The sequence below is a fragment of the Cryptococcus neoformans genome, assembly GCF_000091045.1.
Source record: "Cryptococcus neoformans var. neoformans JEC21 chromosome 2 sequence".
NCBI lineage: Eukaryota > Fungi > Basidiomycota > Tremellomycetes > Tremellales > Cryptococcaceae > Cryptococcus > Cryptococcus deneoformans.
In genome coordinates, this window is record NC_006684.1 from 1,245,001 (window position 1) to 1,272,500 (window position 27,500).

The following is a 27,500-nucleotide window of genomic DNA, read 5'->3' on the forward strand; positions in this document are numbered from 1 at the left end:
CACTGTGGCACCTTGATCACGTCACGTGACTCGAGATTTTGTTGACGAGCAGCGGTTAGTCCACCGTCGCGAATCAAGAAGCCGATAATGCTCAACGAAATTCAAAAAAAGTCTTGGGTAACATCTCCACAAGATCAACAAAAGGGCAAGATGAGAATCACCCCAGAGTATATATCGGTTGGCGCAAATCGTTCTTCCTCTTGCGCCGCTTGCTCCGCATCCGGTTTGCTCTTCTTTGGTGCCGGCAACTTCATCGCACTTTGGGATTCATCGTCAAATCGAGGAGTCCACGCAACGCTCCCGGGGCACAAAGGCCAGGTCACAACCGTCAAACTCCTGCCAGATGGGAGACTCGTTAGCGGCGATAACATTGGTGAAATAAGAGTATGGAATTCTGTAAAGGGTGATGACGAGTGGGAATGTGTGATGAGCTGGGAAGCCCACAGAGGAGGGTCGATTTCTGCCATCGGCGTCCTTGCTTCAAGAGGGAGCCTAGATGACATGATTATCACCGGTGGGTCAGACAGTCTGATCAAAAGGTGGAAAATAGCGGATAAGCCAGAGGAGATTCAGAAAATCGATCTGGGAGGCAAGCTGCCATTGGATTTGGAAGTTGGTTACTTGCCTGGATCTGAAGGTACGTAAGAAAGCGGGAACCGAGGTGGATAATAATCTGACTCCGTACAGCCCCAATACTCGCCTTGGGCTGTACTGACCGCCGTATTCAAATATGGACCATTCGAGACGGCTCATTTACCCGCGCTCTTTCTCTAGAAGGCCATGAAGACTGGGTCCGTTGTCTCTCCTTCACACCCTACCCTTCCGCATCCTCTTCCTCCCAGGATTTACTTTTGGCTTCTGGGTCCCAAGATAATTTTATCCGATTATGGCGTGTCTCGCCCATCGAGCAAGAAGTTGCTAGTCCAAGTGCCGGAGACGAGGGTCTTGAGATGCTTGACGAGTTTGAAAAAAGGCTTGCGGGCGAGGCCGGTGGAAACGTGCAAATATCAACCAAGGCCCATATCCTCGGTGTTCAAGATGGTGAGAAAAATTTACGGTTCAACATCACTCTTGAAGCCTTGCTCGTTGGCCATGAGTCTGGTCTTACCAATGTCCACTGGTCCCCTACTCCCACATCATCTTCCCCCACACCCCTCCTTCTCTCGACCGCTTCCGACAACTCTCTCATAATCTGGAGCCCGTCAAGTACGTCAACTTCTGCGGACGGCATCTGGGTACCTACGAACCGATTTGGTGCGATCGGTGGTAGAGGTCTGTCGTTCTATGGCGCGATCTGGGGCAAGGATGGCAAGAGTGTCATGGCTGGTGGGTGGAATGGAGGATGGGAAAAGTGGGTTGAGTCAGAACAAGGATGGGATGTCCAAAGAGGTTTGACCGGACATCATGGCAGTGTCGAAACTGTTTGTTGGGATCCCAGAGGGGAGTACCTTTTGTCTGTTGCGTAAGTCGAATCATCAGACTGACTGTCATATACTAAATCTCCATGACAGCTCCGATCAAACAGCACGTATCCATGCTGAATGCAATCTGCCTTCCTCTTCCACGTCTATCTGGGCCGAAATCGCTCGCCCTCAAATCCACGGTTACGACATGACAGATGCTTCATTTATCTCCCCTCTTCGTTTTGTTAGCGGTGCAGATGAAAAGGTTGCTCGAGTGTTTGATGCGCCCCAAGGTTTCGTCGAGTCATTAAGATCTCTAGGTATCAGTAAGAGGGAAGCAGAGGAGGAAAGCAGACCTAAGGGAGCTACCGTCCCGCCTTTGGGGCTGTCAAATCGCGCGTTGCAGAAAGGTTAGTCGTACTTGGTGCCTTTCGAAAACGGTACTGACGTGGATACAGCTCCTGTCGCCGGAGATGCTGTCGAAAAGCAAGGTCAAAATGAAGCTATTATTTCCATCTCTCATACTTTCACATCTCTCCCTACGGAAGAAGAACTCGCTACCTCAACCCTCTGGCCCGAGGTCGAAAAAGTCTATGGCCACGGTTACGAACTCGTCTGTGCAGCTGCTTCTCATGCCGGAGACCTTATTGCGACAGCATCCAAGGCCACTAATGCCGAACACGCTGTGATCCGAGTAATATCAGCCTCCAAGTGGGAGCTAGTTGGTGAACCACTGGCGGGTCACTCTTTGACAATCACGAGCGTTTCTTTCAGTAGGGATGACAAGAGAATTTTGAGCTGTTCTAGGGATCGAGGATGGAGAGTGTTTGAGAGAAAAGAGGATGGGGAAGGTTATTTCCCTCTTGCGGGAGACGAAAAGGCGCACGCGAGGATGGTCTTGGACGCATGCTGGGCAGACGAGAGAAATGACATGTTCGCGACCGCATCCAGGGATAAGACTGTACGTTTTCACGCTTGTTCTGGAGCTTGACAATGACTAATGCAGATCTTCAGGTTAAAATTTGGACTTCAGCAGTAGCAGATGGTTCTCAATGGGCTGCAGCTGGAACAATCAAATTAACTGTAGCTTCTACAGCAGTGGCCATGATTAATGACGGTTCTGACGGCTATCTGTTGGCTGTTGGAAAGGAGAGCGGCTCTATCGAAGTCTTCACTGTAGCTGTGAACCGGGATGGGGTAAAGAGTGATCTACTCTCTACTTTCGATCGTCGGTGAGTAACCGAAAACCATGTTTGCATTCTTGAGTTGCGTTCTTGAGCTGACCTCTTTGTAGAGTATCGCATGTGAGCGCAGTGAATAAACTTGCATGGAGGAACGTCGAGGGTGTTTTGAGCTTGGCGAGTTGCAGTGATGATCGAAGTGTCCGCGTATACAAGGTCGAGTTATAATGCACATCAATGCCCGGCCGCCGGAGATGTGAGGAAAGAGCAAGGTCGGCTAGTACTCTGTACCATATGAAAATACCATGCATCTTGATAATACCGGTCCTAATAACCGTGCATGCAGACAGATGTAGACAAATGTAAACGAAAGTCAACAAGTATCCCATTCCTTCCGTCGCACTTGCAGTTTTGGTCTGGCTGCGTGACGAGTGGTGAAAGAAGACGAACATGCATTACGTAACAGATCCGACGCTTGCGACGTTGCATCGAGAGAGCGCGCTTTGGTGTCGCTGTCCATGAAGCTCAACGGTGAACAACGGTCTCTACATTCGACATTCTACAGTTCATATACCTCAGCACGTCTTGGAGGTAATCTATTACTGCCCGAATTTCCCCTGAACCCTCGATAAACACCCAACATGTCTGCTCCCGGTGGTGGTGGTGCTTACTCGTGAGTCCATCGTCGTGATCTCAAGTCTCAAGCGACATTGATACGTCTAAGCGGTAGACTGACAACTCGGTAGATTTTCCCTTACAACCTTCTCCCCTTCCGGTAAACTCGTGCAAATAGAACACGCCCTTGCCGCTGTTGCCGGTGGGACTACTTCTTTGGGTATCAAGGGTAAGTTCAACGCCATCTCTCTCATGCCCCTTTTGCTTACCATGAGCCTTCCCTTATAGCTACCAATGGTGTTGTGATCGCCACCGAGAAAAAGTCTCCCTCCATCCTCCTCGACACCTCTGCTCTTGAGAAGGTTGCCCCGATTTGCCCCAATATCGGCTTCGTTTACTCTGGTATGGGCCCTGATTTTAGGGTGCTTGTCGCCAAAGCTAGGAAGATTGCGCAAGCATATTGGAAGGTGTATGGAGAGTATCCTCCCACAAAGGTCTTGGTGCAGGAGGTGGCTGCTGTTATGCAAAAGGCGACTCAGTCTGGGTAAGTCGGCAATGTGCACACTGGCTTTGCTGCAAGTCTCGTCGGACTGATAGATAACCGCAGTGGTGTGAGGCCGTACGGTATTTCTGTGCTTATTGCTGGATGGGATTCCCACAGGGGTCAGTCCTTATGGCAAATTGACCCTTCAGGATCTTATTGGGCATGGAAGGCGAGTGCGATCGGGAAAAACATGGTGAACGGCAAGACTTTCTTGGAGAAGCGGTGAGTCACTCGGTTTGACAACTTACCCTAAAATCAAAATTCATGCCTTTTTCAGATACAACGATGATCTTTCCCTCGAAGATGCCATCCATACTGCTCTCCTCACTCTCAAAGAGGGCTTTGAAGGCCAAATGACAGAACAAACTATCGAAATCGGTATTGTAACATGTCCTACGCCCGAGCAGATGCAGGAAAAGCCTGGGGAGAGGTTGCCTCCTACATTTAGGAAGTTGACTGAACAGGAAGTAAAGGATTACCTTTCGTTGTAGAACACGGCAGGAAGTGATGTATACAGTAATGCACCATATGACATACCTTCCTGCGGTTTGCTCTTGATATTGCCAACCTCACAAGTTATACGTTCCTTCGCCGTCTCGTGCGCTTCTCGACTTGCAGCTCAATGCCGAACGTATTCAAAACTCTTGTTGGTGACTTCGATACCAGGAGCGGATGCATTTTCCTTCCTTGCTGGTTTTTTAAAGAGAAGACTTTGTCCAGCGGTGATCGCCGATATATTCTGCGCTAATCATCAATCACCTCTTCGCCTCTTATGAGGATGCCCGGGAGGTGACACATTTTCCTTTCCTGTATTCCACGACAAAAAAAAAACCTACAAGGCCTGTATCCAACTACAGGAAGAACCTGGCGACACATAGGGCATAGAAGCAGATTTTATCAGACTCACCTGCGATCAAAATCCTCAAGTCAGAATGCCGCCCCGTCGAAGTACGGCCAAGTCGAAAGTTCAATCTGCGACAGCTTCCTCTTTCTCTCCTGCCGAACTCATCACACCCTCTCTCAATGAGCAACTGTTGGAATACATTTCACAATGGGAAACAACGGGTACCGAGTCTCTTCACAAGCTTATAATATCACTCCTCAATACTATTAATTCGGCGCCTACAACACTTGGCGTTGTGCCTTTACTACACGTGCTTGTGACGCTTCTCAAATCCAACGTGGATGAAAGAGAGCTCACAGGTGTGTTCGAAGGTGTTTTGGATGAGCTTGAAGACGACAGAAGGGATATCTTCGGTGAAGCACTCGTGGATGCTGTAGAAGTGTTGGAAGAGGAGCAAGAGGACGTGGGCGGAAACAAAAATAAAGGAGAGAAGGAGACTGAAGAAGCAGAAGACAAGTCTCCCAAAGGACTTTCAATCCTCAAGCTTCTTCTTGTAAGTGTAATCTTTGAGGATAACCATGATGATCTAACCAAACACCAGGAGTCAAATACTCTTCCTTCATATATCCCCAATCTCCTCCTGAACCCAGAACGTCTCATCCCTCTCAATCTTCACCCTATGCCCCGAAACCCTCGAGCTTTCCAAAGTGCTTTGGTCAAGAAAAATACCACTCTTTTTTTCAAGCAACGGAAATTCAATCTCTTGCGTGAATGTTCGGAAGGTTTCTCTGGACTGATCGTGCTCCTAACTTCAGAAGACACTCTTCCCTCTCATCCAGAGGAAGAGGACGATGAAGAAAGGCGAAATAGGGCAGATAGGGTCTGGGGAAAGATCATGCGGCTGATAGGATACTTCAATCTCTCACCGCCAAGAGTACTGGATATCATCCTCGAAGTGTTCAGCTGCCACATCATACATCATTGGCCATTCTTCCTTGAGCTCTTGAGATGCTCACCATGGGGACCAAGTTCTAATCAGGAAGATGATGATGGTGGAATCTCAACAAAAAAGGGCTGGAAGGAGGAAGAGGTCGAAGGAATCGAGAATGCTTTGAAGCGGGACGGCGACAGGGTTCTGAGTCAAGTTTTGGGGTTCAAGTTTGGGTTCTTCCGTGTGAGTTAATTTATAGCCTCGCATTTACCTTGTTGCTATGCTAATTACTCACAGAAACCCGAGGCTGGTGACACACCTATCGGTCTCATTTACACTGCTGCTCTCCTTATCAAGCACGGTTTTGTCGGCTTAACGGATCTTTTGCCATGTGTAGGTTACGCTAGTCACTTGAAGTTTATTCTAACCCCATGCAGCTTTCCCCCGATGACAATGAGATGGAAACAATACGCAAGAAATGGGCGTCGTCTCTTTCATCACGGTCTGGCCCCGCTAATGCTCTGACCGATACCATTCTTGATGACGATGAACCGCCCTCTGGCACCATTGGGTCTATCTCCGAACAAGCTCAAAACATCCCGACAAAGCCTCCTCCCGAGCAGAGGATACAGCTTACTCAAGCACTTCTCGCATTGGGCGACAAGGCTGCGTCGGAGTACATGTTGGCAAGGTGGCCATGGATTGCGCAGAAGAGTACCGGAGTGGCTGATTTGATCTTGGACATCGTGGAAGATGCACTAAAACCGGTTTACGAAGAAGTTGTGGCCAAGCGAGAAGAGAAAGAAGAGTTTGACCTGCAGGCTGTCGCTCCCATCGTACAAGACTCAGAATCAATCGGGAAACAGACCGTCTTGACTCTTTTTGCCCCCGCACCCCCTGAAACGACGACCAAGAAGTTCAAGTTCTTCTATCCTCATCGTGAGGGCGTATCCGAAAGCTGGTCAACTGTGGACGAGATCCACGAGAAGGGCTTGAGGTGGCTGGGTTTGATTGGGGGACTTGGAGGAAGAAGAGCGAGGCTTATGGTCATGCTTAGCAGAATTGGAGCTGCGCAGTTTGAACGGCTCCGAGAGAACAAGCTGGAGCAAGGGTTAACAGCAGAGCATTCGCAGCCGACGGTGGAGGAGCTCAAGCCCTGGCTTGACATCATTCGTGTCTCCCTTCTTCCTTCTCTGTCTTGTTCTATGGCTTCAGGAACGTTCGATGTTGAACTCTGGTCCCTTCTCAAACTCTTCCCCTATACTTCACGATATTCTCTCTATGGCGAATGGCGAGATAGCACTTGCAGTGCAAATGGCAGGAAACCTTGTCTAATAGCAGCTCACGCCGCAGCGATGACTACCAAAGAGGTTCAAAAGGCCCTTCGACGAGTTACGTCAACCAACACCTCTGCTACATCCGGTGCCACTCCTACCGAACGGCATAGTGCCCGAGCACTTGCCAAACAGAGTCACCATAACCCTGTGTTTGTCTGGACAACTGCAGTGACGCAAGTGAAAGCGTACCCAAACATCGGAGAGGCCATCGTAGATGCAGGAAGGTATATGGCTCAATTGTCATTCGACGTGGCCACGTTTGTCATGTTAGATACTTTGTCGGACGACAGGGCTTTAAGGCTGAATGAGATGGGTACCGGTGTGGCGCTCTGGTTGGAACGTATGTTCTTCGTAGTTGATACCTGAACGAAGCTAACGGAAGATCAGGATTATCCAAATTTGTTGGAGATTTCAACAGACGATACAGCAACATGGATCTTTACCCTGTTTTGCAATACATCATCAATCGACTCATGCGCGGCCACTCTGGTGACCTCATCATCCTTGAAAAACTGATGTCTTCCATGTCAGGCATTGAGCCCGTCCCTAATGATGGTGTTTCTGAGGCCCAGCTTCAAGCGTACGCTGGTGGCCGGGAAATGATACGGGAGGCCTTCTCCGCCACTCGAATCAGCGTGACTGCCCCTCCAGAGCCTGGCGCTTCGGAGCAACCCACGCGAGCGCCTGTAGAGAAGGTGAAAAATGTGAAGAAGAGTTTGCCGAGACTGGTCAATGCATTGAGGGAAAAGGGGTTGGCAATGCCCATCTGGATAGCTTTGGCGCAGACGAGGCAGGCTGTAGTGGACAAGATGGTAAATGCTCCCATCAAGGCCATGAATCTTGTCCAAGACACTGTGAGTATTCAGCACCAGTTGTGTTTGTGGATTATACTAATGCAAATGACTTCCAGTGTCACAACGCATTCGTTCAATTCGGCGATTTCCTTGTTGAATACCTTACTTCTGACGAGCATATCGCTCTTATTCCCGATCTTCAGCAACTTATAGTTGATTTTGGCCTCGAGTATGGTATGGCCTTCCAGATCTTGCGACCACGTTTAAACGCGGAGATTGAACGTGCTCGTGTTGAGGAGAAAGCCGCCGTCCAAGCGCGGCTTGAAGCCGCGAAGAAGGCAATGTCTGAGAAGGAGAGGAACGGATCACCTCAGAAAGTCGAGAGCCCGGCGCTTCCCGGATCACCCACGACCCCGTCTTTGCAGTTCACTCCAGGTGCGACTCCGGGACCAGGCGAAATTGAGGATGTCGTAATGGAAGAGAGTGAAAAGGGCGCACTCAGTATACCTGCACCAAAGACGCCGAGCAGTAAAAGCAAGATGTGGTGGCCCTCTGCTTTGACGCCTACCATGCAACAAACGCGAAAACTTTTGCCACGTGAGGCTAATGAGGTCATGAGTGCGCCTTTCTTTGTCATTTTCTGGCACCTTACGACCCCCGACATCGCTTTCTCCCCTCAATCATATGATAACGCCATAAAATCTATCAATCGACATATCTCCACCATCTCCTCTTGGTGGGTTAACCCAAGAGATAAATCAAAGATGGCCGAGCAGCGGGATGAGTTAGCTAGACTGAAAGCGAGAGTGAAGGTTCTGCAAGAGGAGAAGGAAGCACACGGGTCGCTGGTCAATGGACCGATGAAGAGGAGGATGAGGCTGGAGAGTGGCAAGTGGTTTGGCAAGGGTAAGTGTCGTGATCTTGTTTTGATACGCAATGTGTTAACAAAATCATAGCAATTGTGGAGAAGAATCTTCAAAGGCCGTTAGCCATTCAGCTCCATCAATATTGTTTCTACCCTCGAGCTATTCTTTCGCCCTGCGACGCTGTCTTCGTCGCCAAGTTCATTCGTATGGCTCATAACTTAGGTACTGTTGGCTTCTCGACATTGTTCGTTTACAACAACTTCTTCAATGATAACCTCGCCGCCTGTATCTTTTCCTGTACGGATAGTGAAGCTCGTAATCTTGGTCGATGCTTGGCTCTGATTCTTGCCGATTTGGACAAGTGGCATCAGAGCGAAAACGTGTATCTCAAAGAGGCGCTCGGTATCTCACCTAACCCCATTGAGGGCGGAGAACAAAAGAGGCTACCTGGTATGCTATTTAGGTCAAAGGCCGGTGATGACATGCGTGAAATGTCATGGCAAGAATTCAGAAACTTTTACGCCAAGTGTCATAACGTCCTCACTAGGGTAAGTCCTAAAAAAAGAACAACCTGCTTGGCCCACGCGTTAACGATATTTCAGGCCCTCATTTCATGTTGGAGTGAAGCGGAATTTATGCATAACAAGAATGCTATCATCGTCGCCTTGCAAGTAATCAAGTACTTCCCTCTCATGGAGACAAATGGCAAAGCAATCGAAGCCGCGGTAAAGAAATTGCAGGCCGGTGAGGTTGGAGAGATCCCTAATGACTTAAAGATGATGTGCACTTCGTGAGTAACCTCATTGCAAAAAGCAAATGAAGTCACTCATCCTATTGCAGATTCTTATCGGGTCTTAAGAAACGTCAAGATGCCAGACCATTCGTCGCCCCTGCAACATTCCACGTGAGCTACATCTTTATAAAGCTTGAGCCCTCAGAAGCTGATGATGCTTTCAGGGCGCCGCAGCTCGAGCCGCTATCGCAAGGGCACCAAGTGCCCCCAAGGTTGAATCTCCAGCTCCCAGCGGCAGCATATCAACTCCCTCTCGCTCCCAACCAGCTAACGGCACAAATGGTACAGCCTCGCCTTCTCCAGCCGGTACTCCCGGACCTATGACCACGGATCCCAGAACTTTGCGTCAAAAGGTTGAAGAAAGTCGAGCCAGAGCGGCGGCTTCGGCGGCCGCCAAGGAACAGGAAGCTGGTACTGCTCCGCAATCCCCTCTTGTACACCCCATACCCACTCGACCCGGTCTCCCCTCTCGTCTTGCTAGCTCCGCTAACTCGGTCCCTGTGACTCCAACCGGCCCCTCGGCTATTACCCGAACTTCGACGCCTAATGCAACCTCTGTGAACTCCCGTGCTCACACACCTGTGTCTTCCATGGGTCCACCTCCCGATATGTCTGTGGATGAAGCCCGTGCTGCTGCTCGTGCTCGCAGACTCGGAGGTATTCACCGTCCCCCTCCACCTCCGCCATCTGCTGCCGGGCAAACTACAGAGAGTGCAGTATCTACTGCCTTCACGAACTTGGATGCGGAAAGACAGGAAGAAAAAGCGGAAGAGAAAGAGAAAGAGCCCGGTACTCCACCTACTCCCCTTGTGGAGTCTACTCGTGGCAGGTCTCCACCAGCCTCTGTTAAAACATCGCCTACAACTACTGTGAGGACTCACAGAGACGGCAGCGTCGAAAGCCGAGCGAGTGAGAGATCGAAGAGGCGCGAGCAAGGCAGAGATAAATACCGTCGTGACAAAGATCACAGGGATAGGGACAAGGAGAGAGAACGGGAGAAAGAGAAGGATAGAATGGATCGATCTGCTGCAGAAGATGACAAGAGGCGTCAGGAAGATAACGTTCCAGCGTCCACTCAAAGCGATTCAGGGCGCGAATCGAGGAGGTCCAGGCGTGATGGAGAGCGAGAGCGAGACAGGGAGGAGAAGAAGAATCGAGAGCGTGAGAGGGAGGATAGAAAGGAAAGGGACAGGGAAAGGTCTTACAGAGGTGAAGACAGTGATCGCAAGCGTAAGAGAGATGAGGAGTCTTCTTCGAGGAAACTCGAGCCAGACGCGTCAAGTGGCAGTAGGAAGGAGCGCGAGCGAGAGCGAAGGAGGTATGACGAAAGGGACAGAGAAAGGGAGCGCGATTTCAGGGACCGGGAGAGGGACCGAGAAAGGGATAGAAACGAGCGAGACAGGGATGGTCATCGTGACAGACGCGAACGTGAGCGAGATGGTCGACGACGAGACCGAGACAGCCGCGACGTCCGAGAGAACCGTGAACGACGTCGCACACCTCTTGCTGAAGACGGTCCCGAGCTTGCATCCGCCGCCTCTAAAGACAATACCGATACTGCATCTAACGTTTCCGGCCCTGGAGCTGCCAGAACACCGCATGCCCTCCCGGCAAGGCCTGGCAACTCTGAGCAGGTTCCCAGACTACCTCCGAATGCTGCTCCAGTATCCCAGAACCCCCAAGAACCTCTCAGTTTGGCTGCCAGATTGGGCGGCATGGCACGACCGGCTTCTCCTCATGTAAGGGCCAATGAGCCTATTCATAGATCTACAAGAGACGACCTCGGGAGGGATAATGACTGGAATAATGCGCCGAGGAGAGATGAAGCTACAGAGGAGGAATCGAGGAAAGAGCCTGCTGATCGAAAAAGAGCTTTGGAAGGTAAGTTGGGTATCATTACCATTGTTAAGATAAGAACGCTAATCTTGCATAAACAGCCGAGGCTGGCCCCGAGGCTCGAGAGGAGTCACCTGGAGCGTCCAAACGTGTTAAGATCGATCGTAACAAGGCCCGTGGACGAAGGCAAGAGGGCGGTGGTGCGAAAATGTTCCAGCAAGCCATGGGGAGTACAAAGGACAAATAGGCGGGGAACGAAAGAATCTAGTGTTAAGACATCCGTCTTTAAAGTGATTTCTTGCATATGCATCCATGTTTGACTAGATCAAATTCGCTTGATTTCTGTCATTTAACAGATAACAGAAAACGAAAATAAAAAATAAAAGGACACCGCAGCAGGCGGAGGACGACGTCGCCCATCTCCGAAGCCGAGGCGAGCCTCCGCCGAGCAAATACAAAAATCATCCCGTCAAATCCATTTAGATACGTTATATTTCGCCCGTCTACTTGTTGCCTGCTGTTGACTACCGCCAACCTCACAGAATACGTACTCATCATCCTGATCAAGGGAGATCTCTGCAGTCTAGGCGGCTCTAGATCATAACGTGCTTCAACTGCCGGCATATAGCTTGCCACCATTCGCAGTCGTCGGCCTTGAAGCGATGTCAAGAATACCAATATACCTGCTAGCTTTACTTGCCTATGTGCACTACGGTATGTAACTGCTAGCCTGGAATCACATGTCATGTATCTTATTATTACAGGGCTGACACTTGGGCATAGCGCAAGCACACGAGCATCATAATGTCACGGAGATTGATACCAGTGTACCTTTTGATGCGCGGATATATATTCATGTGAGCCATGATTATTTTGATCTTTGGAAACCATGGCCGTTGCAGAACCGTTGGCAATAATGGAAACTTGGGATACCACTGTTTACTAGATGGACGAATTGCTAACGCGGAATGTGGTCTGCAGATGACACTCCAAACCTACCTGTGGGCCATCGCATTCCCATTAGGAATGGTTCTTGGTCTTTCAAAGTGAGTTTATTCCTATGTTATGACTGAATTATGTCAGTTGACGTCTATCCTCCAGATCCAAATACCATGTCCCTTTACAGTCGGTGAACACAGTGCTCTCCTTCATTGGAATATACTTTGGTCACCACCACGGTGGAAGACAATTCCCAGCAACCGTAAATGAAAGCAATGACTCTAAGTGCGAAGGTGACTGACGGACCGCCTAGGTTCACGGATTCATGGCTAAAATACTCATTTGGGTGATGGTCATAGTATGTCATCAACAACTGATGGGCCTCCTCGTTGTCATTGTCACTGACCCCAATTACAGCAGGCTTGCCTGGGCATCTTCCTCAAACTTCATGTATCAGAAAAGAAAATTAGACCGTGGGTCGTTCCCTTCCATTCCGTCCTAGGCAAAACGTTCCCTGTGTTAGGATGGACTCGTAAGTCCTGTCATCCTGTACTTCCGTTGTGACTCAGCAGCACTCCGCCCTGACGTCTGTGCGCGTTCTATAGAAATGCTTTTCGGCGTCGCCACCGCCCTCGGGTTCTGCCGTGGCGGAAACCTCGGACAATGTGCCGCCCATTATATCATGGGCTCCGCCTTCATTGGATATGGAGCAATTCTGGTCATCATGCTGAATCTTGGAGGTAAATGGCTGGAGAGAAGAGGATGTAGTCAGGAGATGTTGGACAGCAGTGTCATCACCGCCTGGGTAAGTGACTGTAGCGCCGAATATGGCCTAGGAGACGACTGATTGGAGTCAGGGTATTGTCAACACCTTTACTGAGCACCATGGTGGTCCTTGGACTCATAAGGATATGCAGCACACCATGATGGTAAGCCATATCCGATAAGTTATCATCCATAACTGATTTACTTTGCCATTAGGGCGTTCTCTGGTGGGCTGGTGGTATGCTTGGTATCTTCCTCAGCCGTGGTGGCAGACGATCATTTATCCCGTCCGTGATTATCATCATGACTGGATGGGGTATGAGTGCGCACGAGCAAGCTTTGATGATTTCTTCAAAGGTTTGTTTTGCATGGACCCGGAACTATTCTATCAAAGCTAACACTGGCGAACAGATCCATGCACTGTTCGGCTATGCTCTCATATCCGCTGGTGTTTTGAGGATTGTAGAAATATGTTTTGTCCTCAATGACAAGCCTACTCCTTCAAACGGTGCTATCCGAGTCTTCCAACACCTGCCTCCTTATGTGCGTTTTTGTTATCATGTGTTTGTTTATTCCCACTGATCTCAAGTTTCTTTCCAGCTTCTCGTCTTGGGCGGCACCCTCTTTATGTCAGCCACCGACGAAGAAATGCGCAACGCCGACTCTCTTGGTGTCGACCACGTCACTTACGCTCTCTTTGACTTCTCCCTCTCCTTCCTAATCTATCTTGTCATCACTTTCCTCGTTCACTTGTACTCGAATTCGGGCCGGAATGCACTGCAAAAGGAGAACAGCGGAGAAGAAATCTTCGACTCTGAACGGGCCGAGGAGCACGGTTACGCCAAGGTCCCCACAGAGCAAAGGGAACAAATAAGAGGGGATAATGACTTGGATGGGGATGGGGATGGGCCAGAGGCTTATGAGATGGCGGACAGGGATTCCAGTGGGGAAAGTGAAGCGGTCAAGATTGGAGGTGAGGATGAAGTGGATTGGATGGGAAGGAGGGGACCGGTCAATCTGTAGCTTTCATAAATCATTATCAGTTTAGTGAGGTTACAATTTACTCGATGTCTTGGCAAATCAAAATGCTCTTTACGAATGTATCTCTATCAAACCTAGTATTGACTCGTCATAAACACATCATGCAAAGAATATCGTCATCCTACAAGCCCTACGATCGCGACTCTACAACAACCTTCCCAAGCTCTTATTTCACCATCCCCCCGCCATCTCAAAAGAGAATTAATCAGGAACAAGTGCATCCGCTCTACTCTGGCAGAAAAGAAACAGGTATAGGTTAAAAAAGGTGCTATACCGCACAAGTGGAAGGAAATGAATGATCTATTGAACTCTTTGTTTGAAGCCCATGAAGCCGGGAGTTGCCTGATGGGGGGTATATGTTTTAAGGATTTAATATCGGTTTTGGAGACGTATAATGAAGGTCGAAAGAAAGGATAGGTGACGTTTTGGGGTTTTTACTCTGTTGCACAGTGGTCAACGTCGATATAATGACAAGATGAAAAGAGTGATTGAGACTTACGCTGCGCGCACTGCACACCAGGCCTTCCATCATCGTCTTCATCATCCATCTCCTCGTCCTCACCAGTCGCCGCATTCTTCGCATGCCTCTCGTTGGGCTCGGAAAGCACAACCTCGTCGATGTGAATCTTCTTATTGAACTTGGGCAATGCCTTGCGCGCGGGGAGGGCCTTCTCGAGCAACGGGATGTTCTCAACCGGAATAGTGTTGGGGAATTCGACAGTGAGACGGACATAAAGGTCACCGAGCTCATGGTGTCGGTAAGAAGGCATACCCTGGCCGGAGATAATCTTGAGCGCGTCTAGCGTTAGGAACAAAGGTCAGTGCGCATCCTCTTTGAAGTGAAAAAAGAAAACGGAAACTGAAACTCACCAGGCTTGATAACCTCTCCAGGGACAATGGTGACGTGCAAAGCATGCTCATCAAGGTGTTCAATGGCAAAGTCACCACCAGCCAAAGCAGTGAGGAGGTCAATCTTGGCGTTGTAGAACAAATCGTCACCCTTCCTCTCGAATCGAGGGTGAGGCTTCTCCTCAATAACGATAATAACATCACCAGGAATGGTACCAGGTTGTTGGTCGGATTCGCCAGCAAATTTGATTTGCTGACCACCCTTCATACCCTTGTCGATGTGAACCTCAAGCACCTTCCTTTCCTGATTGGTCTTCTTGCCGCTACAGGTCTTACATCTGTCCTTGGGGTTCATCATCTCACCAGTACCCTCACACTCGGTACAGGGTTGCTGGATTTGCTGCATCATAGGGCCAAGCTGACGGAGCATGACCTTGACACCTCGACCTTGACAGCCGGTACAGGTCTGAACAGCGCCCTGCTTGCCACCTCGGCCATCACAGGTCTTACAGATAACAGACTTGGAAAGAGCGAGCTTCTGGACCTTGCCCTTGTAGAGGTCTTCAAGGGAAACGGAGATTCGGTGAACGAGGTCTCGGCCACGTCGGGGACCGCTGCTTCGTCCGCCACCTGTATTCCACGTGGTTAGCATTGGCACAAACTCTTTTGGTTGACCGACGTACCACCACCACCGAAGAAACCACCACCGCCACCGAACAGCTGGCTGAAAAGATCTTGAGGATCAACGCCACCGCCCATGCCACCTTCCTTGAGACCGGCTTCACCGAGCTGGTCGTAGAGAGATCGTTGCTGGTCGTCGGAAAGAACTTCGTAACTGATTTCTCGGGTCAGCACTTGCTATTGTGCTATTGTTACAAGACTGTGCTTACGCATGGGTCATCTCCTTGAAAAGCTCGGGGTCACCGCCCTTGTCGGGATGGTGCCTCAAAGCGCTGTGCGAAAGCGTCAGTATACCATGCACAGAAGGACTACGCACACAGAAGTCGCCGGGTACTCGGAGTTGCTGAGTAGCTCCGGTGGCAACAACTTGATAACAGTACATACCTTTTCCGGTAGGCCTTTTTGATGTCGTTGGCATCAGCGTCAGGCTTGACACCGAGGAGATCGTAGTATTTACTGATCGCATATCACAAAAATGTCAGCACAGAGATTGGATCATGATTGAAAAAAAGACTGACGTTTCCTTAACCATCTTTAGTTGTTTATTTGCTTTCTAGAGATACAATGAGTGGCGAGGAAGGGTATATATGATATGGAAGAGAAATATAAAGTTGGAAGAGATGGAGGCTGGAGGTAGAAAAAGTGATGCTCCGGCGGGGACAAGGAATGGAAAGAACTTCGAGCAGATTCCACTACAAAGCGGACATCGCCGCAACACAAAAAAGGGAAGGTGATGACCGAAGCTGTTATGTAATCATACATGAGGTTTACGTAACTGCTATTGATGGATTGTTTTGACGTTAATTAGCCGTGGTTGTTGATTTGTTTAAGCTCTGCAACAGAGCGAGCGAATGGTACGGCCTCTGCACAGTATACCCACCATGTCATCCACTCGCGGTAAGTGAACACACTCAGATCGGGACAACACTGACTCTCCCCCAGCGGACAAGGAGACCACCCTCCAGCAGCTTGCAGCTTCAAATACCTTTGAGTTAGCCGCCCTTCCTGACTCATCGTGCCTCGGACTGACGCACTCTACAGCACAGATTGGCCTACTCTCAAGGGATATTTTCAAGAATCACTCAATGATGCACTCAAAATATTCTTGACAAAAGGGCCTCCCCGTCCGTACCGTCCGCGTGGTGCTTCGCCACCACCTCCAGCAGCACCTTCCAAGCCCCAGACATCCTTACCTTCCGTCACCACTGACGAAGTCGGTAAACCACCTGCTGAATCTCTTCTCCTGTCCCCATCGCATCCCGCCTCAATGATCGGACCTGCATCTGAGCTCGCCCACAATCCAGAAGATCTTCGGCCAAGCACCATTGGCGGCCTCGTCATACCCCCCTTTCCTCCTCTGGACCCATCTCGCCGGCGGACACCATCCCCTGCGCCCATGCAACGGTCTCCCAGCCCGCTGTCACCTAGAGCTAATGGAATGCATAACCAAAGAATTGTGGCAATGGGGATCGGGGTCCCCGATGAAGAATGGGATGAGGAGACGGTGATTGGGGGAAAAAAGCTACAGGGGTGGTTGGATGAGGCACAGGGCAAAGCCGAGATTCAGCGCCTGAACAATTTATTGGATGACATGGAAGCGTGAGTATCACTTACGTTGCTCTCTTTCTTTTTACTGACCAGATATAGCCCTCCATTCACCATCCAACGTTTGGCCGAACTCCTCCTTCATCCCACTTCTCAACATGCCACCTTTGGCAAATTCTCTCGTGCCATTGAAAAATCCCTTCTGGTCACTTCACCTTGGGGAGCTCCATCTTATGTCTATATTCCCCCTTCAAACTTTGCTGCTTATCCTGGTGTCGGTCCGATATCGTCTGCATCTTCACCATCCCCCGATGGTGGGTCTGAATCAGATTCCACAGTACCCGCCGGATCGACTACGCCGCTCTTCAGCCCTATTCCTTTTCTTGTTCATCCCTCTCATGAACCTGCCTTAGCTGTTGACACAGGGCATCCGGCAGCTTCAATCGGTACAGAGGACGGGCTTCTTTCTCCACTTAATCTTTCTGAGGAGAAGACGCCGTCGTCCTCTGGTCGAAGCCCAACTCCTGAACCCGAAGACTCCATTGCAACGACTTCTGGACCCTCCACCAATGACATCGACACCGAAATGGTTTCGCCTGGAGATATCCCCCGCCCAGAGAATCCACAAGGTACATCTGACCCTGCCAATACCTCTTACATGGGCAGAGTCGACGAGCTCGATACCGGGCCCCTGCCAACTTCTGAGCAAGTCAGCATCAAGCGCCGCTCTTCAATTTCGTCATCATCGTCACAGATGGAGGTGGATGACAGAGAAACAGTCGTGATGGCTGGTCAAGGTGAAGGCGGTCATTTAGCGCCGCATGGTATGGCCGACAAGCCTATGCCATTGAGTAGCACAACTGTCGTCAAAGATGTTCCTGAAGAGGGGCGAATGATAAAGGGTTTGAGGAGAAACGAGAGTGAAAAGAGCTTAGGGGAGAGATTTGTCAGTGGCGGTGTGCAAAAGCCCGAGGAGGCTGGTCAAGGTGAAGGCGGTCATTTAGCGCCGCATGGTATGGCCGACAAGCCTATGCCATTGAGTAGCACAACTGTCGTCAAAGATGTTCCTGAAGAGGGGCGAATGATAAAGGGTTTGAGGAGAAACGAGAGTGAAAAGAGCTTAGGGGAGAGATTTGTCAGTGGCGGTGTGCAAAAGCCCGAGGAGGCTGGTCTTGTGGATAGTGCAGAGGGGATAAGCAAAAGCGCGGACAAGGAGGAAGGAGTGGAATAAAATGCCTTGTTATACCATCTAGGGATTGTAACGTCTAGTAATGCATGCAAATCATGGTCATGATTCCGGTGCTGCGCAAGATTCCATTGCTGGAAGAAGGCTCGTGATAAAGACGAGAGCCTTATGCTGCCCCATTTTCCACTCTAATCCCATTCTCCACAACATACACTATCCACTAGTCAGCGAAATGCTATAGACAACAGAGATTACAAGGCTCACCTCCAGCTCCATGGCCCGGCATTGTAGCAAAACCAACCTCTACCCATTCTTCATCCTCCAAATCACCATATTTTTCATATCCTTTTCTGACTTTTTCCAAAAACTCGGGCACTTGTGAGCTTTCCACAAGGCTGACCACTGACCCACCCCATCCCCCACCCGTCATCCTGGAACCAATTGCTCCACTTTTTAAGCACAGCTCTTGCAGCGAATCCACGAGAGGGTGGGTGCAGTCATATGTATCTCGCATGGAAGCGTGAGATGCATCAAATAACTTGCCCAGTTGGCTGAGGATGTCGTTTGCTGTAGGTAGAGGCGTATCAGAAGATGGAGGGAGAGGGTTGGAAGTGGAGATGGATTGGCAGAGGTGCACGAATTTGTGAACGCGCAAAGATTCGGTGAGGGTATGATGCAAGCGTTCATAGAGGTGGAACTTTTCTGCTCGAACTATAAACGCCCAACCTGTCAGCTTGATACATATACAAAATGATAACACCTACTCTCGAGGAAGTCGAGGTAACTCTTCTTAAACTCTTCTTCGTCCATGCCCGAATACTTGATCATCTCTTCCCTGGTCCACCCTCCATCTCTCTTGATCCATTCAATGTCACCAAGAGCCTTTTTCGTCACCTCACCTTCCTTTTCCCATCCCATATGACCCTTCTCACCCACCCAAGCGCCCAAGACTTCTCTTAACCATGGTCTAGGGTTGCGGTAGAACTGTGACTCTAACTTCCAGTGATGTAAGATGAGACGGGTGGCGATGAGGATCTCAATGACTCGCAAATTGTACTCTTCCGGCGCAGAGTCTGTCAAAGAATGCGGGGCAAGGGAGTTTGTGATGACCAACGATACATTGCCGGGAAGAGGTAAAGGTGCAGGCAGCAAGCCTGGGTGAAAAGAGAGGTGTAACAGGTTGTTGGGCAAAGCAAGAGCAGAGACAGATTGGTCCATGCCACCTGTGCGCAAGCCCATGCGATGCTCGGAATTGATGGCGAGTTGTACAACATCCTCTTTCGTTTTACCTGCCGCCAAATTGTTGGCAACTAGGAACATGATGACGGAGCCAACGACCATTGCTGCGGAGCTCTGAAATTTCGTCAGCTTTAAGATATGTTTCAATGAGTTGAAGAATTACCTACACTCAAGCCAGAGCCAGGAGGTATACTCCCAGAAACAAGCACATCCATCCCTACTGCCTCTTGTTTCCCACCCCCTTTGCCAACAGGGAAAAGCTCATCCAAGCACTCCAATAAAGCAGCCCTAACGTACTTGTCCCACCCTCCTCCGGCGTTAAGACCTACGTCCCATCCATTTTCTCCAGGGACAAGTGAGAAAGAGCAGCCTGGGTAACTGTACTTCTTGTCATAGTTTTCTAACCGTACTGTTGGATTCGAACCGGCAACAGGACGCGTAGGGCGAAGGGCGAAAAGAATATCTTGCTCAATAGCTGCAGGAAGTACGGGCTAAGAATCAGACATCCAAATATCAGTTACAAGAATTAACAATTGATGATGCCGTAATCCTATCATGGTGCCATCAAGATAAGATTGCGGTTCCGTCAAAATGACAGCTCCAAAGGAGGCACGTCAAACCGAAACTCACGAAAAGAGAGTAATCGATGTGCTCTCCAAGTACATTGACCCGTCCAGGAGCACGAACGATGTATGTTGGAGTCTCGCCAAAGCGTTCTTGGAACCGGGTGAGAAGAGTGTTCCATCGTTGTCTGTTATTGTTGTCAAAAGGTCGGTCGATCGGGCCGATGTTGTGAGCGCTTCAGAGCTTTTGTTATCAAGGACGACTCACCCTTCGCGAAGAACGGCCGAAGCAGATGGATATATTTCTTGCAGAGAGTTGAAGACGGTGATGGGGACCTTGGCAGACATGCTTTTCTGGTGAATGCCTTGGTAATTGTTGGTTTGAAGAGATGATAAGAGATGAAGAATTTCTGCGGTCGTCATTAGCTCGTGGGGGAACGGGGACCCCAGATCAAGTGCCGGCCAACAACGTTCGGCACGTTAGTTCCAGATCTGGTGATGGCTCGGCGCTGTTATTAAATCCTCTGTCTTTCGCTTCCCCACGTTCTTGTCCAGACTTCAGCTCAAGCTCCATCTCTATATCTACTCTTTTCCATACTGGGATGTTTTTCTCCTGACTGTCTTCAAGCAGCCTGGTTCAAATCTTAAACATACTAATAATAAGCACCTGACAGCGTGTATCCCTGCCAGCCGGTCTCGCCCATCATGGCGGCTGTCCCGGCTTCAAAGGTACTTGATGTGATAGCCCACCCTCTTTTTCCCCTGTTCTTCGCGATACCCCTCTTCCTAATCTTCTTCCTCGCCTACTTTTTCGTCGCCCCGTATTTTGCTACAGAGCGCCAACGCGCTTACATCCTCTCAACTACGTCGTCATGTTTCATGACGCTGGTATCGTTACCTTTTGTTTGGAAGTATGCTCGGCATGGCTTGGGCGTGATCTATGAAGAAGGACAGAGTGGATGGATGGGAGCCTTAGGAAGAGTGGGTGTGGTCTTTTTTGCTACTTATCTGTTTTGTGAGTAACACGCACCGCGATGACATGTCCGATGCTATACTGATCCTTGAGCAGCGGATGTGAGTTTTAGCCTGTTTTTCAGCCCTCTCCAATTTACCCCGGGCTCGTCATGTAAACTGACAATGGTTTCAGCTGGCTATAGGGTACTCCAGGTACCCCTCTCAGGTCGGATTACTTACCGGCTGGATTCATCACGCGTGCGTCATGCCTAACTGGGTGTCGTATTAAATGCTCAGACTTTTACACACAGGGTCTACATTGGTCTGATGGGTCATCTACTGAACACTAGACATTCCCCCGTCTTTCTCGTCGCAGCCATTATGGAGGTAAGCACAACAGGAGCTCACAGCGTCGTTCAGTCTGATCATAGCCTTGTTAGCTCCCAACTTTTGATTTGGCCATGTCAAATCTCTATCCTTCTGTGAGGCATGATTTGCGTTTCTTGATATCTTTCTTCATTTTCCGAATAGCATTCCATGCCTACTTACTCGGGGATTGTCTTCGCTCATCATCGCGCGCTGTCACGGATGGCTCCTGGGTACCTTCCATTATGCTTGCTCTTGCAGGTGCTCTTCATGTGATGTGGTTCAAAGGCGGTGTAACTGGCTATCTCAAAAGACTTGGGAGAAGCAACGCGAAAGCAGAGAGTGTCGAGGAGCCATGTTCAACCATGGGTGAGATCTTGGACCAAAACTCGATCACCACTGGCGAGCTTGTTCTGGAGAGCCTGGATGACTCGCCAGGGACTCCAGACGATTCACCTCTGATGACACCACGGACCCCTTCACAAACCCCTTTCGTCCTTCCTGCCATCCCTTCCATCGCCATCCCGAGTTTCCCCACACTATCAAATCTTCCCATCGTCTCTATCCCTGCCATACCTTCAATTTCCGGCCTTTCGCTTGCCGAAATCAGGGCCGCTTTGAACAAGGAAGGAGCGTTCAAGCTGAAAGGCAATGAGTTTAAGGAAGCTGTCAAAGGTCGTTGGGAAGAACACCGTGAGAAATTTGTCGAGCGCACCGGGCTATCGCTCGGGGCTATGAGGATGAGGAAACGGGGCGAGCGACAGGTCAAAGAGCACGTCGAGGAACAGACTGACGAGGGACAATTGATGACCATGTCAGTCGACGGTCACGTTGGGGAGAACCAATTGGACTCGATTTGTATTTAGCATTTAGGATATACACTCTCGTCGTATGAGGATAAGGGAAATTGTTCGTCATTCATATGTAAGTTTAGGTTTAGACAAGGTGATGTAGATGGTTAAAGAGAGGGGATAAGACCTGCTACTGACTACTATTTGGTTACCGCCTTGCGAACAGACCATGCCATTCTCCTACGGGGAGTTTATAGGTATGGAGAACAACTAATCCACGCTTTGAACAAAGAAATCTCATGTTCAATCAACTTTCCTTTGGCCCACCAGAAGATGTCATTTCACATATTCACGCAAGGGCCGAGCGCTTAGCTTACGGCACCGCGGTCTGTTGAATCCGTGAATCGAACCAGGCGCAGAAGAACCAACAAGACGTACAAATCCAATAAAAGATAATAATGTAGTTTGCGCGGCTATGATATAAGTCTAGTTGCAATGGTGACAAAATATACTACTTCCTAGCAACTCAACAAAGAGCGAATGATGGATGCTTGCTTATTGAGAGCGCGCCGGTACAAATAACTCCTGGTCGTCCACCATTAAACGCGACGAGAGTCAGCAGCATCGCGGCGTCTCTTCTGCTGATGTTGTTGTCAGTCCGCATCTTGCTTATGATGCGTATATATATGGTGGATCAGCTTTTGGTCTTTCCAGCGTGGCTTGAGTCAGCACCTTGTCCTTGCTGACATTCAAATGAATATTCCGACAGGATTAATTCCATGCATATAGAATGCGGTAGAAGGGTGCTTTTAACGACGTGGACGGAAACGATGCGGATGATTACGAAAGTCAAAATTACCCTGTTTAGCGGCGGACACACCTTTGTGCCTGAATAATCCGTCAGTTTATGCGTCAGCATTCCCAGCAGTCGCTCAGAAGCCACAAACAGCAGCGACGGCCGCCCTGTAAACGTTTTAAATATCCACGTACAAACCTTCATTTCCATCTATTCGCAGAGAAAATTGCATCATGTAAGTACCCTACCACATAAGTTGTCGCTGCGAGTGAAAGACTCGCCTAGTTGTCCGACGGAGCAGGATATCGCAGCTGACCGGCGAAATCACAGGTCCACCAAGCCTGTCATTGCTGTTATCTACTACTCGACCTATGGTCACATCGCTACCCTCGCCGAGGAGGTTATCAAGGGCCTCGAGTCTACCGGTGCCATCGTCAAGCCCTATGTCATGTACGTTGAACACTCTACCAATACTGCTTCGCGCAATCATGGTAATCGGTAATGTTGATACGTCGGGAAAATAGTCAGGAGACTCTTTCCGAAGAGATTTTGAAGAAGATGCACGCGGGCTCTTCCCTCAAGCCCAAGTATCCTATCATCACCCCTGACGACCTCAAGGAACTTGACGGTTTCATCCTTGGTTGCCCTACCAGGTAGGTGTCAAACACGGGACACAAATGCATAGGAGATGTTACACTAACTTGACGCGTCTACAAGGTACGGCGGTGTTCCTGCCCAGGTTGCTACCTTCTTCGATCAAACCGGTCAGCTCTGGGCTACTGGTGCCCTCGTCGGCAAGTTTGTGTCCATGTTTACTTCTACTGCCGGTCAGCACTCTGGTCAGGAGGTGAGTAGAATCTTCCAAGATACTCACTGAAAGGCATCTCGTTGACGGAAGGGCGTTTAGGCCACTACCTTGACAACCTTCCCCTTCTTTGCTCACCGTGAGTGATTTGCTATAGTGATTAAAGGCTTGCTGACCCCTTGTAGACGGCTGTACGTCTTGTTATCTGTTTACTCAGTACTTTAGCTTATCATTACATTTATATAATAGTGACTTACGTTCCCATCGGTATGTCCTTTGACTTCCGACCTTGTCTTCGATCATTAATCATTCTCAGGTTATTCCAACCCTCTAATCTCTGGAGTTGAGGTAGTGAACGGAGGTACGTGTGGTGTAAGATAAAGGAGCTACCGGAAGTTGATGCCGTTTCGTTTTATCTCCCACCTTATTTCTCATATGATTAAAAAAACTCTAATTCCACAATTTCCCCTCACCTGCCCTTCAACTGAACTTTATCAACCAGGCTCACCATACGGCGCGAGCTGCATTGCCAACGCCGACGGAAGCCGAAAGCCTTCTGCTGTTGAGCTCGAAATCGCTGAGCACCAGGGAAAGTACTTCGGTAACTTTGTCGGTACCTTTGTCAAGGGAAGGAGCGCTGCGTGAGTCCCAGCACATACTTTCTGACTTACGGTCAAGCGTGCGATCGTTGTATCTGATAGCAATGCAGCGCTGCCCCTGCTACTACCACCGCCGCTGCTAGCCAAGTTCCTCAAAAAGTCTCCGAAAAGGAGGGTTACGCTGTCGGTGACGAGACCGCTGCCGCTGGCGGTGCTGCTCCCGCCCTCGCCAATACTGGTGTTGCGAACGTCGCCACCGAGAAGACCGCTGAACCTGCCGCAGCTGCTCTTGTAGCCGACGAGACCGCCGCTGCCGAGCCTGCTCCTGCCGCTGAGACTACCACTGCTGCTGAACCCGCTCCTGCTGCTGAAGCCACGCCCGCGGCTACCACTGCTGCTGCCACCCCTGCTACCGCTGAAAAGCCTTCTCAAACCAAGCCTGCTGCCGCAGCTGCTCCTAAAAAGAAGGGCTTCTTCTCTTGTTGTGGTGACTCTAACATTGATTAAGCGGAGTCGAATGTGAGGCAATGGACAGAAGTAGTGTGGCGGAGAGCTTTAATCGAATAATGGGAAGACTTAATCATATAGAATATATTAGCAACATTCAAAATGTTATGGCTTAAATCAAAGAACAAGATGCGCTGCTCTTCTGTTAATGTTTACATGGAGACTACAAAATGTCAACAGTCTACATAGTCTATAGATATCTTATTGCTTAGACAAAGCAGCAAGGTCACCCGCCCGATTGATCACATAGGTAGGAACGACAGGACTGGGGTTTTCTCCATAAATGTACTCATACTTAGTAACCCCGCCCATAACGAGCAATGTCCTAATACCACTATTTATACCGAATTCAATATCGGTGTGGAGGTTGTCACCGATCATGATGGTTCGGGCTGGGTTGATGTGATGGCTATGATGAAAATCATTGAGCGACTGGAATGTATACGATTGGAAGTTGGTTATACTTACTGGGCGATTACAGCATCCATCATAGTCTTGCTAGGCTTACCAATGACGACGGGAGTCTGTTTGGCGGCGTACACAATTGGTGCAGACATGGATCCGGCGGCTATTAACTAGTCAGGCTACTACCCACATCGCCCTCAACAAACGTACCAGGGAAAAGAGAGCCACCAATAGGGAAGGTAGCGTCGGGGTTTGTAAGGATGAGCCGACACTCGGGGTTATGCAAGTATATCACAGCTTTGGTGATCTTCTTCCAGTCTTTGAATACGCTTTGTCAGTGATCCACCAGAAATTTTGACTGTTCAAGATGTACTTATCCAGTTGTCCGCACCACATAACACAGCACCGACTGAAGGATCAGGTGAATAGTGAGAGTAATCGATAGGAGGGGTAAATTCTCGGTCTTCGGGATCCTTAAGGTAGGTCACTGTTAGGAGGTTTTTGAAATATAGTGAAGATACTTACAGATCCTCCAATATGCGCAATCCCCACTTCGTCAAGTTCTTCTTCAATACCTTCATGTCCAAAAACGTAGACTTTCTTATCCTTGGGGAATTTCAATACCTCGGATAGGTACACGGCCGATGCATATGCCGAGCCGAAGCACTCCTCCTACAACAGTCATAAGTACAAGGAAAAGATTTTGACACCGAATGACTTACAAGAGAAGCGTCCAAACCAAGGCTGTCAAAGTGGGCTTTAAGTTGCCTTCTTGACTTGGTTGAATTGTTAGTCACGAAGATGACCTTTTTACCTGCGTTAAATCAGTTCATCATTCCTACGCTTAGATTCAGCTCTTTACTGACCGCTAGATCTCAGCATATCAAGCAAAACCTTGGCATTTTCAGTCAACTGGGTACCCAAGAAGAGGACCCCATCGCAATCGAAGAGGAAAGTATCAGCCGAGTCGACGAGTTGTCGGTATTCCTCGAGGGTTTTGAGGAAAGGTGGTGCGGTTTTTTCAATGTCTATAGTCATAATAGCTGAGCCGGGTTGCATGCAACCTTTCTATCTGTCTGATATAGAGTGACAAAGCGAGATCAGTTCTCGAGTTAAGAACAATGGAAAAACGAAAAGCAAAACAGCAATTGTAACAAATCCGGCCCGAAGAGAGCGACCTCCACTCGCTGTGCTTGCCACGCCTCCATATCGCCGTATTGCCGAGTGTGAGCTTGTCATCTTACAAGTCATCTATGCGTGCACTGTCCGGGGCCAATTCTATTCAGGTTACATTCCTTATTTATTTTTGAAATACATTTAATACCTAAGAGACGAGCTTGGCTTGTGCTCTAAGCTCATTACCAACTTTTTCCTTCAAAAATTACCGATCCTATTTCGAGTTAGACATGTCCGACAGGCCTGGCTCCGCCTCTGAAGGCGAAGGTGACGAAATCCGACCATATGGCGAAGACCGCGACTCATCTGAAGAATCCGAAGATGATGACCCCGAAGAGGCCAAGCGGATCGCTGAAGGATTCATAGTCGATGAAGACGAGGAAGACGGAGAAGGAGAAGACGACGAGGAAGATGAAGAGACAAGGCGGAGACGAAGGAAGGAAGAGAAACGACGTAGGAAGAAGGAAAGAAGAATGAGGAGAGAAAGAGAGGAAGCAGAGTTGTCGGAAGATGAGCTGGAACTGATAGAAGAAAATCGTGGCCTGCGTGAAGGAAGACCGTTGAAGAGACTGAGGAGGCGTAGTGGATCTGAAGGGTCAGAGAATGACAGGGCTGTGCCCACTCTTCAAGACATGTTTCGAGATGATGAAGACCGAATGGAGGATGACGACGACGATCTCATGGACTTCATTGAGGAGGACGAAGAGGATGAGGCCAACCAAGGAGAGACGGAAGAGCAGAGAAGAGAAAGGAAGAGGGCGGAAAAGTTGAAGAGGAGAGAACAGGCTAGGAGCCGTCCAGAATTGACTGGAGTAGACCGATCGTGAGTAATCCAGATATTTGTTGCGAGTAGCAAAGAACTGATTGTATGGCAGTTCATGGGATGAGATTTTTGCTGTGTTTGGCGATGGTCAAGATTACGATTGGGCGCTCGAGGGCGAGGACGGTATGGATTTGGATGAAGAAGAAGAGGCAGCTAAGAAGGACCTCCGTCTAGAAGATGTAAGTCAACCATTGAAATAATGCTGAGACTATACTCAAACTCTTTTAGGTGTTCGACCCTGCCGAAATCAAAGCAAGGAGATTACAAGATGAAGATAAGGCTGTTGCCAACGCCGATCGACCTGAGAGGCACCAAATTGTGAACTC

At 49.3% G+C, this 27,500-nt stretch overlaps 11 protein-coding genes across 11 annotated transcripts in view; 8 read left to right on the forward strand and 3 right to left on the reverse strand.

Moving 5' to 3' along the window:
* Positions 1-90: 90 nt before the first annotated feature.
* CNB04270 (conserved hypothetical protein) lies at positions 91-2,908 on the forward strand. The gene is made up of 6 exons (XM_569250.2): positions 91-637; positions 688-1,462; positions 1,512-1,813; positions 1,862-2,364; positions 2,418-2,635; positions 2,698-2,908. Exons 1-6 carry the CDS (start codon positions 151-153, stop codon positions 2,810-2,812), a joined length of 2,400 nt encoding a protein of 799 aa, XP_569250.2. The 5' UTR covers positions 91-150; the 3' UTR covers positions 2,813-2,908.
* A 222-nt stretch (positions 2,909-3,130) lies between these two features.
* CNB04280 (20S proteasome subunit, putative) lies at positions 3,131-4,409 on the forward strand. The gene is made up of 5 exons (XM_569251.2): positions 3,131-3,257; positions 3,331-3,428; positions 3,488-3,743; positions 3,807-3,965; positions 4,021-4,409. The coding sequence occupies exons 1-5, from the start codon at positions 3,226-3,228 to the stop codon at positions 4,232-4,234; spliced, it is 759 nt and encodes a 252-aa protein (XP_569251.1). The 5' UTR covers positions 3,131-3,225; the 3' UTR covers positions 4,235-4,409.
* Positions 4,410-4,542: 133 nt separating this feature from the next.
* On the forward strand, positions 4,543-11,467 carry CNB04290 (nucleic acid binding protein, putative). The gene is made up of 11 exons (XM_568928.2): positions 4,543-5,140; positions 5,189-5,761; positions 5,816-5,911; positions 5,956-7,195; positions 7,243-7,709; positions 7,766-8,555; positions 8,606-9,063; positions 9,118-9,305; positions 9,356-9,419; positions 9,473-11,189; positions 11,246-11,467. Exons 1-11 carry the CDS (start codon positions 4,676-4,678, stop codon positions 11,389-11,391), a joined length of 6,204 nt encoding a protein of 2,067 aa, XP_568928.1. The 5' UTR covers positions 4,543-4,675; the 3' UTR covers positions 11,392-11,467.
* A 172-nt stretch (positions 11,468-11,639) lies between these two features.
* CNB04300 (membrane protein, putative) lies at positions 11,640-14,006 on the forward strand. The gene is made up of 11 exons (XM_568929.2): positions 11,640-11,858; positions 11,928-12,001; positions 12,126-12,190; positions 12,246-12,345; positions 12,397-12,441; positions 12,501-12,615; positions 12,689-12,888; positions 12,941-13,012; positions 13,065-13,205; positions 13,260-13,391; positions 13,449-14,006. The coding sequence occupies exons 1-11, from the start codon at positions 11,807-11,809 to the stop codon at positions 13,869-13,871; spliced, it is 1,419 nt and encodes a 472-aa protein (XP_568929.1). The 5' UTR covers positions 11,640-11,806; the 3' UTR covers positions 13,872-14,006.
* CNB04310 (chaperone regulator, putative) lies at positions 13,966-16,061 on the reverse strand. The gene is made up of 7 exons (XM_568930.2): positions 15,938-16,061; positions 15,804-15,875; positions 15,629-15,691; positions 15,422-15,573; positions 14,760-15,368; positions 14,389-14,688; positions 13,966-14,328 (listed from the first exon to the last, which is right to left on the reverse strand). Exons 1-7 carry the CDS (start codon positions 15,949-15,951, stop codon positions 14,324-14,326), a joined length of 1,215 nt encoding a protein of 404 aa, XP_568930.1. The 5' UTR covers positions 15,952-16,061; the 3' UTR covers positions 13,966-14,323.
* Positions 16,062-16,264: 203 nt separating this feature from the next.
* On the forward strand, positions 16,265-18,254 carry CNB04320 (hypothetical protein). The gene is made up of 4 exons (XM_568931.2): positions 16,265-16,316; positions 16,362-16,410; positions 16,461-17,018; positions 17,067-18,254. The coding sequence occupies exons 1-4, from the start codon at positions 16,271-16,273 to the stop codon at positions 18,193-18,195; spliced, it is 1,782 nt and encodes a 593-aa protein (XP_568931.1). The 5' UTR covers positions 16,265-16,270; the 3' UTR covers positions 18,196-18,254.
* Positions 18,238-20,322, reverse strand: CNB04330 (galactokinase, putative). The gene is made up of 6 exons (XM_568932.2): positions 20,221-20,322; positions 20,020-20,140; positions 19,557-19,880; positions 18,915-19,503; positions 18,415-18,861; positions 18,238-18,363 (listed from the first exon to the last, which is right to left on the reverse strand). Exons 1-6 carry the CDS (start codon positions 20,298-20,300, stop codon positions 18,317-18,319), a joined length of 1,608 nt encoding a protein of 535 aa, XP_568932.2. The 5' UTR covers positions 20,301-20,322; the 3' UTR covers positions 18,238-18,316.
* Positions 20,323-20,510: 188 nt separating this feature from the next.
* CNB04340 (expressed protein) lies at positions 20,511-22,858 on the forward strand. The gene is made up of 6 exons (XM_569030.2): positions 20,511-20,967; positions 21,022-21,026; positions 21,100-21,164; positions 21,218-21,293; positions 21,347-22,196; positions 22,290-22,858. The coding sequence occupies exons 1-5, from the start codon at positions 20,658-20,660 to the stop codon at positions 22,136-22,138; spliced, it is 1,248 nt and encodes a 415-aa protein (XP_569030.1). The 5' UTR covers positions 20,511-20,657; the 3' UTR covers positions 22,139-22,196; positions 22,290-22,858.
* Positions 22,859-23,022: 164 nt separating this feature from the next.
* Positions 23,023-25,034, forward strand: CNB04350 (cytoplasm protein, putative). Its single transcript, XM_569031.2, has 10 exons — positions 23,023-23,094; positions 23,190-23,309; positions 23,384-23,512; positions 23,577-23,706; positions 23,767-23,803; positions 23,850-23,855; positions 23,914-23,931; positions 23,981-24,025; positions 24,167-24,305; positions 24,374-25,034. Coding segments are annotated over exons 1-10 (1,023 nt in total). The 5' UTR covers positions 23,023-23,092; the 3' UTR covers positions 24,771-25,034.
* On the reverse strand, positions 24,908-26,278 carry CNB04360 (4-nitrophenylphosphatase, putative). Its single transcript, XM_568933.2, has 7 exons — positions 26,042-26,278; positions 25,898-25,989; positions 25,701-25,847; positions 25,549-25,648; positions 25,386-25,493; positions 25,239-25,338; positions 24,908-25,179 (listed from the first exon to the last, which is right to left on the reverse strand). Exons 1-7 carry the CDS (start codon positions 26,232-26,234, stop codon positions 24,972-24,974), a joined length of 948 nt encoding a protein of 315 aa, XP_568933.2. The 5' UTR covers positions 26,235-26,278; the 3' UTR covers positions 24,908-24,971.
* Positions 26,279-26,450: 172 nt separating this feature from the next.
* CNB04370 (hypothetical protein) overlaps positions 26,451-27,500 on the forward strand; it is a 5,034-nt gene continuing 3,984 nt past the window's right edge. Inside the window, exons 1-3 of the mRNA XM_568934.2 lie at positions 26,451-27,174; positions 27,227-27,353; positions 27,403-27,500. The exon at positions 27,403-27,500 is cut by the window's right edge and continues 2,074 nt beyond it. Of these exons, the coding sequence (XP_568934.1) occupies positions 26,582-27,174; positions 27,227-27,353; positions 27,403-27,500 (818 nt within the window). The 5' untranslated portion in view covers positions 26,451-26,581. The remainder of the gene's footprint in view (positions 27,175-27,226; positions 27,354-27,402) is intronic.